The following is a 14,616-nucleotide window of genomic DNA, read 5'->3' on the forward strand; positions in this document are numbered from 1 at the left end:
GAAGACCATCATCTTCCAAACCACTACCACCTTTCCAGTATTCTTAAACATTTACTCACTCTTATGTACTCTACTATCAAGTTATACTGGCATTCTTAGTGTTCCTTGCACAAAACACTTCATTTCCTGACCAAGCATTTTCACTGGCTGCATTCCAGTTCTTGAAATTCTTCAAGTGTCAACTAAAAACTTCATCTTCTACTTCTTGATTCCTCAATGCAAGTACCTTCTCTATGGTGACTGATCTCCAATTTATACTATATATACACCTTCTTTGTACATATTTATTATGTTGGATCCCTTATATACTGTGACTTCTTTCAGAGCAACAACTACCTTTTTTGTCTTTCTTTTTATTACAAGTTCTTTGCATAGTGCTGGATACAAAGGAAAAAGCACACAGTAAATTTTTTAAATGCCTTTTGACTTGGTTTGTAAAAGCTTTTACCTGATATCCAGGGATCTCTACATTCTCTGGGATGGTGTTCTTTATATCTTTCTGCTGTTCCTATATGAAGTAAGCAAACTGTAAACTTCTTTAAATAAGTAAAAATATGAAAAAAATACAGTAAATAATTGCACATAATTTATAATTAAAGTCCTATATGCAACAAAACCAATGGTCAAACACTAAAACTGTACTTATCTGATGCATTAAAATACCATTTCCTATTTCATCATAATGGAGATTTTTTACATTCATAATGGGTGACCAATGTTTCTTTGAGGCCAAAGAATAAAGAATCTTTTATGATCAGAGCAAGCTTTTGATTGTTAAAGGAAAATTTGTCAACACTATTACTGAAAGAAAAATATCATTATCATCACTTATTCAGTTTTTTAATCAGAGAAAATGCTATCTGAACTTCTTTTTGACAATCAGTTTAAAAGAATAAAGATCTTATATCTAGAAGGGATCTCAGGAATTACATGGCTCAACCCTTTCACTTTATACATGGAAAAAAAGAGAGAGGTCTTGCCAGCTAAGTAATTTTTCCCAAGGCCATTATAGGTATCTATAGTCTCAGAAGAAATATGGTTAACAGCAACAATGAACATTATTATTTCAACTTATTTCTGCCCATTAAGAGTTCAATGATCTTATTTCTACCTAATCAATTTGTTATTAAGACATTTTTTAAATAAGCAAAGAGGATGTGATCTATTACAAAATTTGTCATTTTTTGTATTTTAAAATTTTCACCGAATAAAATAGTTTGCCACATGTTTTTCCATTATATCATATCTCAATTCATCCTGTTCCTTTCCTGAATTATTCACAATTTCATACTTCTAGATATGTAGTTCCAATGAATCTTTATATGAAGCTAAGTATAAGAAACTAATGTTTGTATCTTCTAAATTTAGGAAAAATGAGAACAATTATTGTATCTCTTCAGTCATAAACAGAATGCTAAAGAAATAGTTACATATTTTCTGCCACCTCTAGAGACCTTGGCAAAAAAGTTTTGTTGGTAGGGGATTAAGGAATTTATTAAATAATATATTTATGACACTGACAAGTGTCTAAAAAGCACAATTAAATGCTGTATTAATACCTACAAACTAAAAAAGTACTTCCAAAGATTTCTAGATCAAATGAATATGACAGCTGAAATTAAAGGATATCATTGAGAGAAATGAACCCATACTAAACAAAACTCCTTAACACAAGTCAGTTTCTTGCTGAAATAATTATTCATGCCACTAGCAGAGTATAGTAACAATGACAAAGTTAAAAGTTGGTAATATGTAAAAACAGTGATCAATCTATTCCTGCTAGCCCCCTAAGTACATTTATTGAGAAAAAGAGTTCATTTCAGACAGCTGAGAGAATTCATTACCAATCATAAATCTCTGCTGGGACTACAACTTATTTTCGTAACATATATTTTAAATTCTACTTTGAATTAAATCCTTTAAATAGTACAAGAAAACTGTACAATGTATTGAATAAGTTTTACCCACCAGAATATTTATAGCCAATATTTCTTTCATCTTGTATGATGCCTCTTTAAATTTTTGTAGCTCCATGCTATCTCTGTGACCTTTAGTAAAAATCAAACACAAAACACTTTAAATTGTTTTCTTATGGATTTCTAAATATTGTTGCTACTCTGTCCTAAGGACTTAAAAAGATTTTAAGGAGTTTTGGGGGATATATTGAGAAATTATCATAGTCACTTATAGTTCCTCTGGTGACTAAGGACATACATTTGATCTATCATTACAGACAATTTTTGTGGATTTTCTATGTGCAAAGATAATATACATTTACTGATTTTATTCTACAGTACTTAAAGAAGTTCTTCAAACTACCCTATACACACTCTCATCTCTCATATTTCTATCTTACTCCCCCAACCCCCTCTCCTACCAACAGTAGACATTACCAACAGTAAACATTAGAGTGATATCTAAACACCACCAGGACTTTTTATTGGTTTTAACATGCCCACTAACATTTATATAGCCTTAGTATTTCCTGCTTTCAGCTTACTCCTGTTAAAACCCCTTATAATATAATCCACTCTAAAACTACTCTTTTCATAATTTTGGACCATTAATTCTATCAGCATGGATATGCTCCTATCTGCTTTGCTACCATTTAGGAGAAGATCTTGGAGATAGACTTTGGCTTAAAAAATTTATGATTCTGTAGCCAGCCTTAAGATTCTTTGACAATAGGCTTTTAGTCAATCACCAGATCCATAACTCCACAACTTTTCAATTTAGTAAAACCTATCAGAATTTGTGAATTGCAGGCAAAGGGACACATACCCTCATGTCTCTGGAAATTATCGGGACAACAGTTGCTATGAACTGACATAGTAAAAATTAGAATGATGTAAATTTAGCTACATCCATTTTTATTTCCTATTTTCAGTGTTAGTACTATAATGTGAATAAACAGAAAAGCATTTGGACAGGATGAATATCAAATTTTTAAGTTGAGAAAGCTGTAACAATCAATGATAAAACAGATACAACTTTCCAATAAATAAGGAAAATGTTGAAAAGTACTCTAATGAGAATAATGGAAAGGGTAGTGATAGGATAATTAAAAAAAGGGAAAAGAGCAATAAAACTTTTTTTTTCTTTTTTCTTATTCTTGTTTTCTGTCTTAGAATCAATACTATGTACTGGTTCCAAGGCAGAAGAGTGGTAAGGGCTAGGCAATGGACATTAAGTGACTTGTGCAGGGTCACACAGCCAGGAACTGTCTTGAGGACAAATTTGAACCCAGGACCTCCCATCTCTAAGTCTGTCTCTCAATCCATTGATCTATACCCAGCTGCCCCCGCAATAAAATATTTTGAAAATGAACAGACAAAACATAAAGAGGTTGGGAAAGAGAAAGAAAAATAGGGCAGTGTTGAAACTAATATGTTAAACTGAATATATATATATATATGGAAGAACTGTATGCAAGAAGTCAGTTTCATATACAATACTCCTTATATATGGTAACATAATACTTTTGATATTTGCCAAGTTTGTGATGAAACGTTTTTAGAGTGATACTAGTATATAAAAAAATTTGTATTCAACTCACCTACAAAAGCTCCAAATTCTACATCTCCTTCTGCAGCTTTAGAGCAGGTATGCTCTTTCTTCATAGCTATAGATCCCATCTGACTGTTACAACTTGGCTGAGATGGAGTGCTAACAAAAAATTTGGTTGGTGGGGATGATGGATGTGGTGTGCTATTAGATGAACTGCCCAATTTCTGATTTTTGTTAATGATTTTTGAGGCCTCTGCACCATGTGCTCTGTGTCGGAGTTCTGGAGGAAAAACAGCACTTGGAAATAAGGCACCGCCAGAGGAACCAGCCTCTGGAAAGTTGAATCCTTCCCTCCTAGGAATTAGTTCTTCCCTTCGGGATATTAGAGCTAAGTCCTGACCAGTTACCTTACACTGAGCATCTCTTTCATCTCGTATAAAAATGTTACACAGAAAAGGATTATTATTTTCGAGACCTCCTTGAGGAAGAGAAGAACTAATAGTGTTCCCAACACATTGTTTTTTCCATAAGGAAGATCTTACAGGTCCATCATCAATAAGATTTTGAGCCAAATGTTTAGAAATGCTCAATTCACGAGTGATTTCATTGTGAACTTTGCTAGCTTCAGAAGCTTTCTGAGCAGTGAGTGTTTTTAATGTATCTACTGTAAGTGCGGAGAGATCCTGTAAATGCCCAATCTGAGAATCTAAAGAGTGTAATGAGCGCTTGATGTAATTTACTCGATCTCCAACTTCTTTGATTTGAATGCACATCTGTTCAACCCTGAAAGAACAAAAAACCAAAAATTAGAACACAAAAAGGAATGATTTTATAAATTGTTTTCAGTTTCTACAAATAGTAATGGTCACTGTAATCAAGTTAAAAGGCAACTAAACAATACTTAAAGGGAGAATATACGACATCAGATACAGTTCTTCACACTATACATACTTAGTTAACAAGCATAAAGCACCCATGATGTGTCAGATGCTAGACTAATTGCAGGGGTAAAATAAAAGGCAAAAACATGGTTTTTGTCCTTAAGGAGCTTACATTTTAATGAAGTAGATAATATGCAAATAACTACATATAAGATATATAGAATATAAGATTCTCCTAAGAATTGCTGTTGATAAAATGACAAATTTCATATTCTGGATGGGTAAGGGGACTAAAAGAAATGCTTTCTGCTTTAGCCTTGCTGAATGGATTAAATGATATTCTGGGGAAACCCATTTTCTTTTTGGAAAAGAACTCGGGAATAGCTCAATTTATCTATACTACACTTGGGAATGACCCAGGATCACAGTTATACCTGCATCCTCATGGATGGAAGAGCTTTCTAAGAATGAATGATAGCTAGTGATAAGGTTTCAGGTTAGGAAGGGAAAAAAAAAGCACAAAAAAACCACAGCAAGATGATCAGCATTGCTGCAATGCAAAATATAGGGCCATGGGTAAGGCTTAGTAACGCTGCAAAGGTCTAGAAGGGCCTTTAAGATCCAAACACAGAAAAGTTTCTAGTAGACTGTGAAGGTCTAATGGAGCCACTGGAAATCACTGGGCAGGAGACCAATGAGGTCAGGCTTGCTCTTCAGGATTACTGTGGCAGCTGAGTGGGGAGAGGTGAAGCAGAGAAAACTATCAGGCTCCTGCTAATGTCTAGGCTTGAAGGTATGAGCATTGAAGGCAGAGGAGAGAAGGGAAGCTGAAAGGCATAGATGAAAGCACTTGGCAACAGACTGTCTATAAGGAAAGTTGCATAGGTCTGACCTTGTTACTGTAAACCTTAAAATTTCTTAGACTTGTGAATGTTGGAAATTTCACCATTGGAATGTGAACCCCATTGGCAAGGGAGGTTCCTCCTCCTCCCTTCTTAAGATTACTTTAGGACAGAAACCTTTTGCTGAACAATGGAAAGGGCTGCAGCATAGATCAAAATTTAATTATTCCAATCTCCACCCTACTCAGGGTAACAGGATTTAGGAAGGGCTGTAGCAAAGGATCAAGATTTAATTATTTGAGAATATGACCTTCAACAGACATGTGCAAAGCCACAGACCTCTAGGCGGTCCTGGGTTAAGCTAGAGCCACCATTGGCACAGGGAAGACATGGACAGTGATTGGTAGATGTGAGAACTGAGGGGAGGGAACTTGGATGGTTTCCTTAAAGATAGCGGGGTCTGAGGACTAGGGGTGGTTGGTTGGAGAGGTTTTGCTCTGAGAGGTTGTGCTCTGAGAAGCTTGCTCTGAAGAAAGCTGGAGGTGGAGGCCCCTGAGACTGTTTCTCCATTTTGGTCACGTGAGTGATAGGGACTGATCTCTTTTCTTTGCCTCAGCTATCTAAGGGCTTGGGCCTCCTGTTTGTAATTAAACTCCATAAAAGGTTGACTGCTGACTTGAGTTTTCATTTAGGAATTACATAGCTGAATTCCTTGGCGACCTTAAATTAATTTATATCAATCTTTAAGTGATTTCCTTGTCACATTACCCTGCCCCTTGAGAAACTTTGGTGGTTCCACTTTACCTTAAGATAAAAATAAAGCCCTATGTTTAGCATTTAAGATCTTCATATCCTGGCCCAATCCCACCTTCCTAGGCTTCTTGCCTTCTCCTGATTCTATGCTCCCAGTTCTGAAATGTTCTCCTACTTCAAATCTTAAGCTTCCATCAAAAATTACCTTTCAGATACCACCTTCTGCAAAAGTACTTTCCTGCCCCCAAAGATGAAAAAGAAAACACAAACACAAAAAAACCATCCCCATTAAGGTTATCATCAATCTTTTTCTTTTTTTTTTTTTACATATCTATGTATTTACATACTTTCTCTCCCTTAGAATATAAAGTCCAAGAGGGCAGCAATTATTATTGCTTCTTCTTATATCTACAGTGCTTAACACATGGTACTTAGCACAATGTAAGCATTTAACAAATACTTGTTGACTTTGATGTGCTAATCCTATGAAAATGGCATTCATGAAATTTTAACAAATGTCACCTTTAGCATTTGAAAAAAATGTACAAATAGCTTTTTAAGCTACTGACTGCTACTGGGCAAATATCTTGTACTCTTCAGCTGATGACAGAGTGAGTAGAAAGAAAGAAAAATGTCATTCTAAAAATAGAAGTCTTCAATTTCCACTAAAAAGGTCATTAACTATACGTTTGTTTTGGGGGGAGGTGGATTTATCACTAGGAACACTTAATAAGTTAATTCCCCTACCAATACAAATGAATAACAGTTCCACAACTCATCTTAGATCCTCCAGGGAGCACTTGGAGATTAAGTAACTTGCCCTGGGTCAAATAGCCAGTATAAAGTTCAAGATTTGAATTCAGGTTTTCTTCACTCTAAGGTGAGCTCTTATCCAATGTGCCACACAGTACCACCAAACATAATACTTAACAAAAATATAGGATACAAAGAACCATGTTCTCAGTATGTATAGAAATATATAATACAGGTATGATTTTTAAAACAACTAATTTTAACATAAAAGCCCCATAACCTTTCAAAAGTGACTCGAATTCTCTCTTCACTTCCAGAATGGAATTTGTCATCCTTTTCATTAAAATACATTTCAACACACTGTTCTTCAAAATCATGAAGTTTCTTTTGATCTTCTTCTGTTAAGTAAAGTTCTAAGAAACAGCAAAACAAAGAATAAATGAAAAACAACCAAATAAAAAAAATATAGGTCAGTGATGGCATGCGTATCTGACAACATATCTTTGATTCCTTTTTTTAAGGAAATGAATGGGTTTGGAACTAGTGCCTATCAGATAGTAACAAATGGCACCAAAACCACTGACGTACCTCCTTTCTGACAGTCCCCATATTTTGAGCCATTGTGTACTATTTCATTATAGCTTCACCTCCTCTTTTCTTATTTAACCATTTGATGTATACTCTTGGGATTCACTCACCCTCAAGACTTTACTAAAAGTTTAAGAAGGAAGCATTCAAGAAGCTAAAGGACTAGATTTGAAGTTAGTTCTTCAAATTCCACCTCAGTTTATTTACTAGAGCTCTGTGACCTTGGACAACTCACAACATCTCTGAGGCTTAGTATCCTCAAGTATAAAATGAAGATGATCTATGTAGCAATAAGTACAAGTTATCACTTTAATTATAATTAGATGTCAAATTACGGTAAGTCTATGAATTATGTAAAAGATATAGTTCCCTGCCTTCAAGAAGTTTACAATCTGGTTGACAAAACTTAGCACATATGAAAAAGAAAATGATTAAGGGCTAAAACACTGCATGGAAGTGAATAACAATGCAATAGGAGTTTTCAAGAGGGAAGAGTTCAATGGAAGCTGGAGTCATGAATACATTTAATGATGACTGTAGTCGAGGCAGGGCCTCCTCTTTCCTTTGTTTGTCTTTGCTTCAGACAAAGATGTGGATTAACCTTTACCCATCCCGGGACCAAGGTTGGAACACTAAACATGAAGGAAGCACGATAACATTTATAAAAAGCAAATTGTAATAAGGTGGGCATCCGTCTCCTCTTGTTTGGATTTGCATTAGACGAAGATGTGGATTAACCTTTGAACACCTGCCTATCCCTGGACCAAGGTTAGGGTTTCTGGAATGTATAGTCACAAATTCCTGTGGGCTTTGTCTAGTAGTCTTTGCCTATAAAAGTTCTGTGTAAAGCAAATAAATTTGGCACTATTCTTTCTTTCATATAGTGTCCATTCTTTTTCTTTCATTACTCTTCATTTTCGTTACCCCAGGTAGGATCACACAGGACTAGCCGACCCTGTGGTGGAGTCTTACAAATGGCCGCCTGGACAGGGATTTGCCTTCATAACCCCGATTCCTTTGCTGGTCTTAGGATGATGAGGAGTAATGACCCCCTCTACTAGTCCGCAGATCGGGTAAGAAGGGGGAACGAACAGAGTTAAGAAAGTATCGCCTTTGAGGTCTTCCTCTGTTCCCCTATCTCTTCTATCTTTCTTTCTTTCACTTTCTAGTTCATCTTTCAGCAAGTTATGGGCAATTCAATTCCAGTCCTTTTAAAAGACGGAGACTGGCAGGCTCAGCCTGAAGGGGAGATTATACCTAGTTTAGAATGGGATCATGTTGGATTAAAGTTTGGTTCCGACGGGGTGATACCACCTCCTGATTATGCAGTCATTTACAATGTCATAAAACTATGTATTGAGGATCCAGAAGCTAATAAGAAAATGCAGGCTGTCCTAAAAATGGAGGTAGGACACCAGAAACAAAAGACTGGGGCAGTGCCTAAAGACAAGCTACCAGTGATATTTAGCGGTGAGATGAGACAAGGACATGTAGGGAGGATAGGTTGTGTCTCTCGAGAAGAGCTTTAAATCTGGGGTTCTACTTACAATAAACATTCATTATCCCTCTTTGATAATGTTCCAGTCTTTCTTTCTTGCGACTTCTCGGCCAGCTCTAAGCTGTCCCCCGACAGTTTTAAACTGTCCCCTATTAGGGATCCCCTTCTCCCAGGTTCTTTTTTTTTTTCTTGGAACCCTCCCTTCGGTTCTTTTTGGAGAACCCCCGACACTGTGTGTTGGTCATGCAGAATTTTGACGCTACGAAAATCCCCTCAGTGGGGAGAATATGAGATACTCTAAGGGTGAGAGGGAAAATATATTTTTTCTTTAGAATGGATCCTAAAACACTGATTTTTTTTTTCTTCAAAGCATGCTTGTAACAATGTTGTGTGTTTCTGTTTATCGTTGTCTTTGTCAAAGTCTCATCTCTATGTATTCTTAAATTGGACACTCACAAAAAGAAAGAATATAAAATGGGATAGTTGCAAGATTGAACTTGTCTGTCAAAAATCCTCAAGCAGAGGACAAAAGCAAATACCTGTTCAATAACTTTTTCCTCTTTCTTCCTTTGGATGGGCCCCCAAAGGAGCAAAAAAGAGAAAAATTCAGAGCAGAAAAGGGAGATTTTTACTCCGTAATTAGAGACGACTTTTCACTTAAGATTAATTCTATGGTTTGATGTACGCAATTTGGGAGGATTGTTAATGATTTTGATATAATCTAAATTTAATTTCGTGTAACTATTTGTCAGTTAAATGTGAAATATTAATCAGATTTTATTGAGTACAACAAAACTCAGGGTTAGAAGTTTATTTTGTTAAATCTTGCAATGCATAATGGTTTCAGTGAATTTGAGAATTGTCTAAGTGTGATTGATAGAGGAATGTTTATTCTGTATGGACAGAAATTGTACTAGCTACTCTATAGATGTAAAAGTCATTCAGAAAAAGTTATGTTGTTGAGAAGAATTTACTCTGGAATTTAAACTTGGGAATCTTTCAAATCAGATTTATTTTAATGTGTGTGCTGTCTAGCAGCAAGAAATCATATGACACACAAGAAGCTTTTAAAGTGGTTAATCTGTTCATGGAATTCAATAATATTAGTACTAAGAATTTGGTATTTTGTAAGAGAAAAGTTCTAAATGATGTTGTCTTTGATCAAGGTTATAAGAATTGTTTTTAAATGTGCAAAATGCATAGGAAGGAATTTGTAATCTAGAGATGAACATATATGTATTCAGATACCAAATGCTGGAAATTAGTGATGCTGAGTGAATACAAATTATGTGTGCATTTGTATTTTAGAGAGAATTAAGTTTTCCTCCTAAAAGAGGTTAAGGGTATATGATATACAAACTGTATGTCCTTAACAAGACAAATTTAACCAGCCCTGAAATCAAGAGGGCTTGTCATGAGGATTAAATACAGTCTAGCTTCAGATATATCAAAGAGGTCAGGCTAGAATGCCAGGTAACTAGGGAGAAGTGAGTAAGTATATGTGAAAGGAACCAACCCCTGAGGACAAACCTAAGGATCTCTGACCTCACATAACTATATTTGTGACAAGGTTTGTTTAATAATCAAATAAGAATGTGTATGTGAAAGGAAATAACTTTATATCTTATAACCTATCTATATAAGTTCGGGGGTGTCCGGATTTGTTTTATGAAGTGCTCCACTTCAATAAGAGTAATGACTAGAGATACTAACTGATACTCTTAAATTCTAGTATGAAATAGATATAATTGTAATAATGTTGGTGGAATTTAATCAGAAATTTGAGAGGAGTGTACGTAAATGCTTTATTCTTCAGTTTGGTTACACACTGAAAGATTGCTAAAAGACTTAATCAAAGATATTTGGGAGTTGTGGAGTTCAAACTAAAATCCACTGAGAGTAAATTATTATGAAAGAGGTTTGATAAATTCAATATTTTAAATTTTAGTAAGCTCACTTGTTAAAGAAGGATGGGACAAGGCTGTTAAAAGTAATAAATCTAAATTGAGCCAAGGAGCCTTCAGATAAATTGCTCAGAAGCTATTAACCCCTTCTTTGCACACAGGAGGGAGAAGGAAGTGCTTATAATTATTCTACACTGATACTTAGAGACTGAAATAGGGACCTCAAAGAGTTAACAACCACTGTGTAATAGAACTTAAGATAAGTGTATTTTTAATTGTAGATTCAGAGGTTTTAAGACGCTCAAACAAACAAACTTTGCCAGCCCTGTCTGACTAAGTGGCTTGTCTGAAGCTGTGGAATTTCAATGCAAACATTCCATGTCCAGAATGATAAGATTATTCAGCCAACAATATGTAGCTTCAGCCCTTCATTCTGTAAGACTACACTTTCTTGCTCTGTACATCATCAATTATATGGATGATATTCTTATTGTAGCTGAAGATGAATCTCAAATAAGCAAGTACTATAGTCAATTGGAAATTACCTTGCAAAAATACCATTTAGTTATTGCTCAAGAAAAGATTCAAAAAAACAAGCCCCGTACTCTATCTAGGGGCTCAGTTATATGTAACATCTGTTATGCCTCAAAAATACAATTAAGAAAGGACTGCTTTAATGATTATCAGAAATTGTTAGGTGATATCAATTGGGTTAGGCAATATTCATTTCTTACTACAACTGAATTACAACCTTTATTCAAAATACTGGAAGGGAGTTCTGATTTGAATTCCCCTGGAACTTTGACACCTGAGGCCTCTCTTGCTTTAGAGATAGTAGAAAGCAAATTGAATCAGGCTCCACTTAACCACTATCAGCCTCAATTAGCCGTGGAAGTGACTATTTTTGCAACTTTAATGTTACCAACAGGTGCCTTAACTGAGAAACAGAGTCATTGAATGGTTACATCTAAAAAGCAAAACGGGAAAGGCAAGTTATAATTGTCTTATGGTTCCATTAATATGGAAAGGCATAGAACATGTGGTCTCAGGTTTAGGATGGTATCCTCATGAAATCCGGGTATCCATTGCTAAAGATATACTACAGAAATATTTACAAAGTCATGACGAATGGTCTTTACTATTAGCATACCCCATTGCTATTACCACCTACACTCCACAAGGCTTATTTTATACTTTTTTGTCACAGCATTCTATTGTTTTTCCTAGTATTCTAAGAGATCGTCCGGTATCAGGACCTAATGTTTTTGTTGATGCAAATGCTAATTACAAGACAGGAGTATACAAGGAAGGTAGCTCACTTGTCATTTTTACCACTCCTTATTCTTCTACCCAACAAAATGAATTAACAGATGTTTTACTAGCTTTTTGGTTATTTCAGGAACCTTTCAACCTTATAATAGACTCTAAATGTTTTTCAGTTTTTGCAGGGTATAGAATAAGCTATCATCAGATCTACTCAAAGCAATGCACAAATGTAAATTACAAACTGTCATATGACAAAGGACACATCCAGCATATGTCATGCATGTATGCAGTCATACCAATCGGTCTGTACCTATTTTTAAAGGAAATGCTATCATAGATCAAGCTTTGATTGCTCAATGTTATCTAACTGATATGCAATTAATTGAGGAATCATATCATAGATTTCACCAAAATAGTACTGCTTTACACAAAATGTTCCAACTCATTAAAGATCAAGCCAGAAGTATTATTAAAAAGTGTCCTAATTTTGTTCCAGGGCCCCCCTCCCCCCAATGCATATTGCTGTGAATCCCAGAGGCTTAAATAGTACAGAGATATGGCAAATGGATGTGACCCATGAACCGTCCTTTGGATGACTTAAATATTTCCATGTCACTGTGGATACTTATTCAGGATTTTTATGGGCTTCCTGCTTGATGGGAGAAAGAACTTCTCATGTTATTAATCACTGCTTAATGACTTTTGAGATGGCTGGTCCCCCCAGAATATTTAAAACAGATAATGGACCTGCTTATACTTCCAAACAATTTTTTCTTTTTTGCCACACTTGGGCTATTCACCTCACAGGTATCTCACACAATCCACAAGGACAAACTATTGTGGAGCACAGTAATCAGATCTTAAAAACATTTCTTTTAAAACAAAAAGAGGGAGACAGCATCCCACATCGATGATTGGCAATAGCTATATATACTATAAATAATTTGATCTTTACTTCCAATAATATATCCAGAGCTGAAAAATTTTTCTCTGCGTTTTCTTATAAACGAAATTCAGGCACCACTCCTGTGCTCCCTACCCCAGAACAAAAACTTGGCATGTAGAAAGATGATAATCAAACTTGGCAAGAGGCAAGGACCACCCAGTGGTCCTGCAAGGCCAAGGTTTTGTTTGTGTCTCCACAGGTAAAGACAGAGTATGGCTCCCTCCCCTCTGAGTTTGAGAAATTGACCATAAAGAGAAGGACAAAGAGAGGATGCAGGAAGCCTCGCAAGAAGACTTGACAATGTCTCCATAAGATACTGACTCTTCTGCTTCTATTCCAGAATTTAAGTACAGCTATTGGAATAAAGAGATGGTTTTTTGAGAACAACCACCTTGAGTAGAGTATGTCAGCATGGGACACGCTTTACCAGAAGTCATCTTATATACAAAAACTAACTCTGATATTCCTGACATTTACCATTTTGAGAGACAAGCTAAGGACAACAATCAGGCCAACAATTTGTTTGTGCCTTTCAATTGGACTGGACTAGTTGAGGCACCCCCAGTGGGCCTCGCACAAGACCATCCTGCATGCCTGCCCCTCAGATCTCTGCAGGCGCATTATTATGGTCATCTTGACCTGTCAGACTCTTTCTGGATAGGACCTTATCGTGTAGACAAAGGGGTAAAATATGAAGGTTATGGCCAACTGCAATATCTAGGTTGGCTAGGGGAATCTTGTGATAGTATTTGGGGACAAGAAAGACCTATTTGTCCATGTGATGGGATATGAACAAAGAGGCACTGTTAAAATGTTTCCGCCCTTGCTGTCATGTAGATCTAAAAGGGGTTCATGTATTCATTGGAAAAATATGATTTGGGTGTCTTGGCATAACAACACAAGGTGTATTGGAAAGAAACTGGATTCTTATAAATTTCATGATTGTTTTATAGGAGGATACAGCTAGCCTTTGTGGGTGATGCCCCCTGAGCTAATTGGTTACATTCTGCTAATTTCACACAGATTTTTGACTGATTATGGAAAGATAGCCCTGGCATTGGATAAAGTAAATATGTCTCATTATGTTAATGTTACTTATAATGGAAAAACCAATAAATAGAAGTGTTACATTAGACATTCTAGCTAGACACTCAGGGGGATGGTATGAATCACCAGCAAATAGAGCAATGGAAAAACTGTCTCAACTAATCAGCCCTAGGAAAAGAAGATATGTTTCTTGCTTAGTTTTAGGTATTGTAGCTCTTATAACCTCCATAACAGCTACAACTGTCAGTAGTGTTTCTCTAGCACAAAGTGTAGCTAATGTACGGACCCTGGAACATGATGCAGAATACTTACACGGGCTAGCGCAGAATGTAACCCAGGTTTTGCACTAACAGCAAGATATTAATACAAGGGTTTTTTATGCTTTACAACAAATATCTAAAGATGTATTGTTATTAACCAATCAAGTAGAAATTTTAGCTATCAAGGGTAAATTAAGGTGTGATTATCGCTATTCAGCCTTTTGTTTCCTTCCTGTTAAAGCTAACACGTCTGATGTATTTGAAGAAATTAGACACGATTTACAAGGTCTTTGGTTAAAGAGCAAGATATCAGAGGATCTCCAACAATTGAACCATATTATTGATGAAATGGATAGCTCTTTACCTGAGGA

General features: G+C 35.9%; 1 protein-coding gene and 1 long non-coding RNA gene across 6 annotated transcripts in view; one reads left to right on the plus strand and one right to left on the minus strand.

The window, feature by feature from the left end:
* Positions 1-14,616, plus strand: part of LOC103106828 (uncharacterized) — a 71,490-nt gene that overhangs the window by 28,639 nt on the left and 28,235 nt on the right. For 2 of the 3 annotated variants that reach the window (XR_460822.3, XR_008914876.1), the window contains 2 exons: positions 8,254-8,397; positions 13,138-13,325. This is a non-coding gene — a long non-coding RNA (uncharacterized LOC103106828). Of the gene's footprint in view, positions 1-8,253; positions 8,398-13,137; positions 13,326-14,616 lie in introns of those variants that run through there. The other variant, XR_008914877.1, reaches the window with a different exon arrangement.
* TRPM7 (transient receptor potential cation channel subfamily M member 7) overlaps positions 1-14,616 on the minus strand; it is a 165,922-nt gene that overhangs the window by 22,421 nt on the left and 128,885 nt on the right. For 2 of the 3 annotated variants that reach the window (XM_007479942.3, XM_007479943.3), the window contains exons 25-28: positions 7,017-7,149; positions 3,557-4,290; positions 1,969-2,048; positions 449-508 (exon numbers count right to left, since the gene is read on the minus strand). In XM_007479942.3, the coding sequence (XP_007480004.1) occupies positions 449-508; positions 1,969-2,048; positions 3,557-4,290; positions 7,017-7,149 (1,007 nt within the window). Of the gene's footprint in view, positions 1-448; positions 527-1,968; positions 2,049-3,556; positions 4,291-7,016; positions 7,150-14,616 lie in introns of those variants that run through there. The other variant, XM_056810187.1, reaches the window with a different exon arrangement.

This window comes from Monodelphis domestica, chromosome 1 (assembly GCF_027887165.1).
Source record: "Monodelphis domestica isolate mMonDom1 chromosome 1, mMonDom1.pri, whole genome shotgun sequence".
Classification (NCBI taxonomy): domain Eukaryota; kingdom Metazoa; phylum Chordata; class Mammalia; order Didelphimorphia; family Didelphidae; genus Monodelphis; species Monodelphis domestica.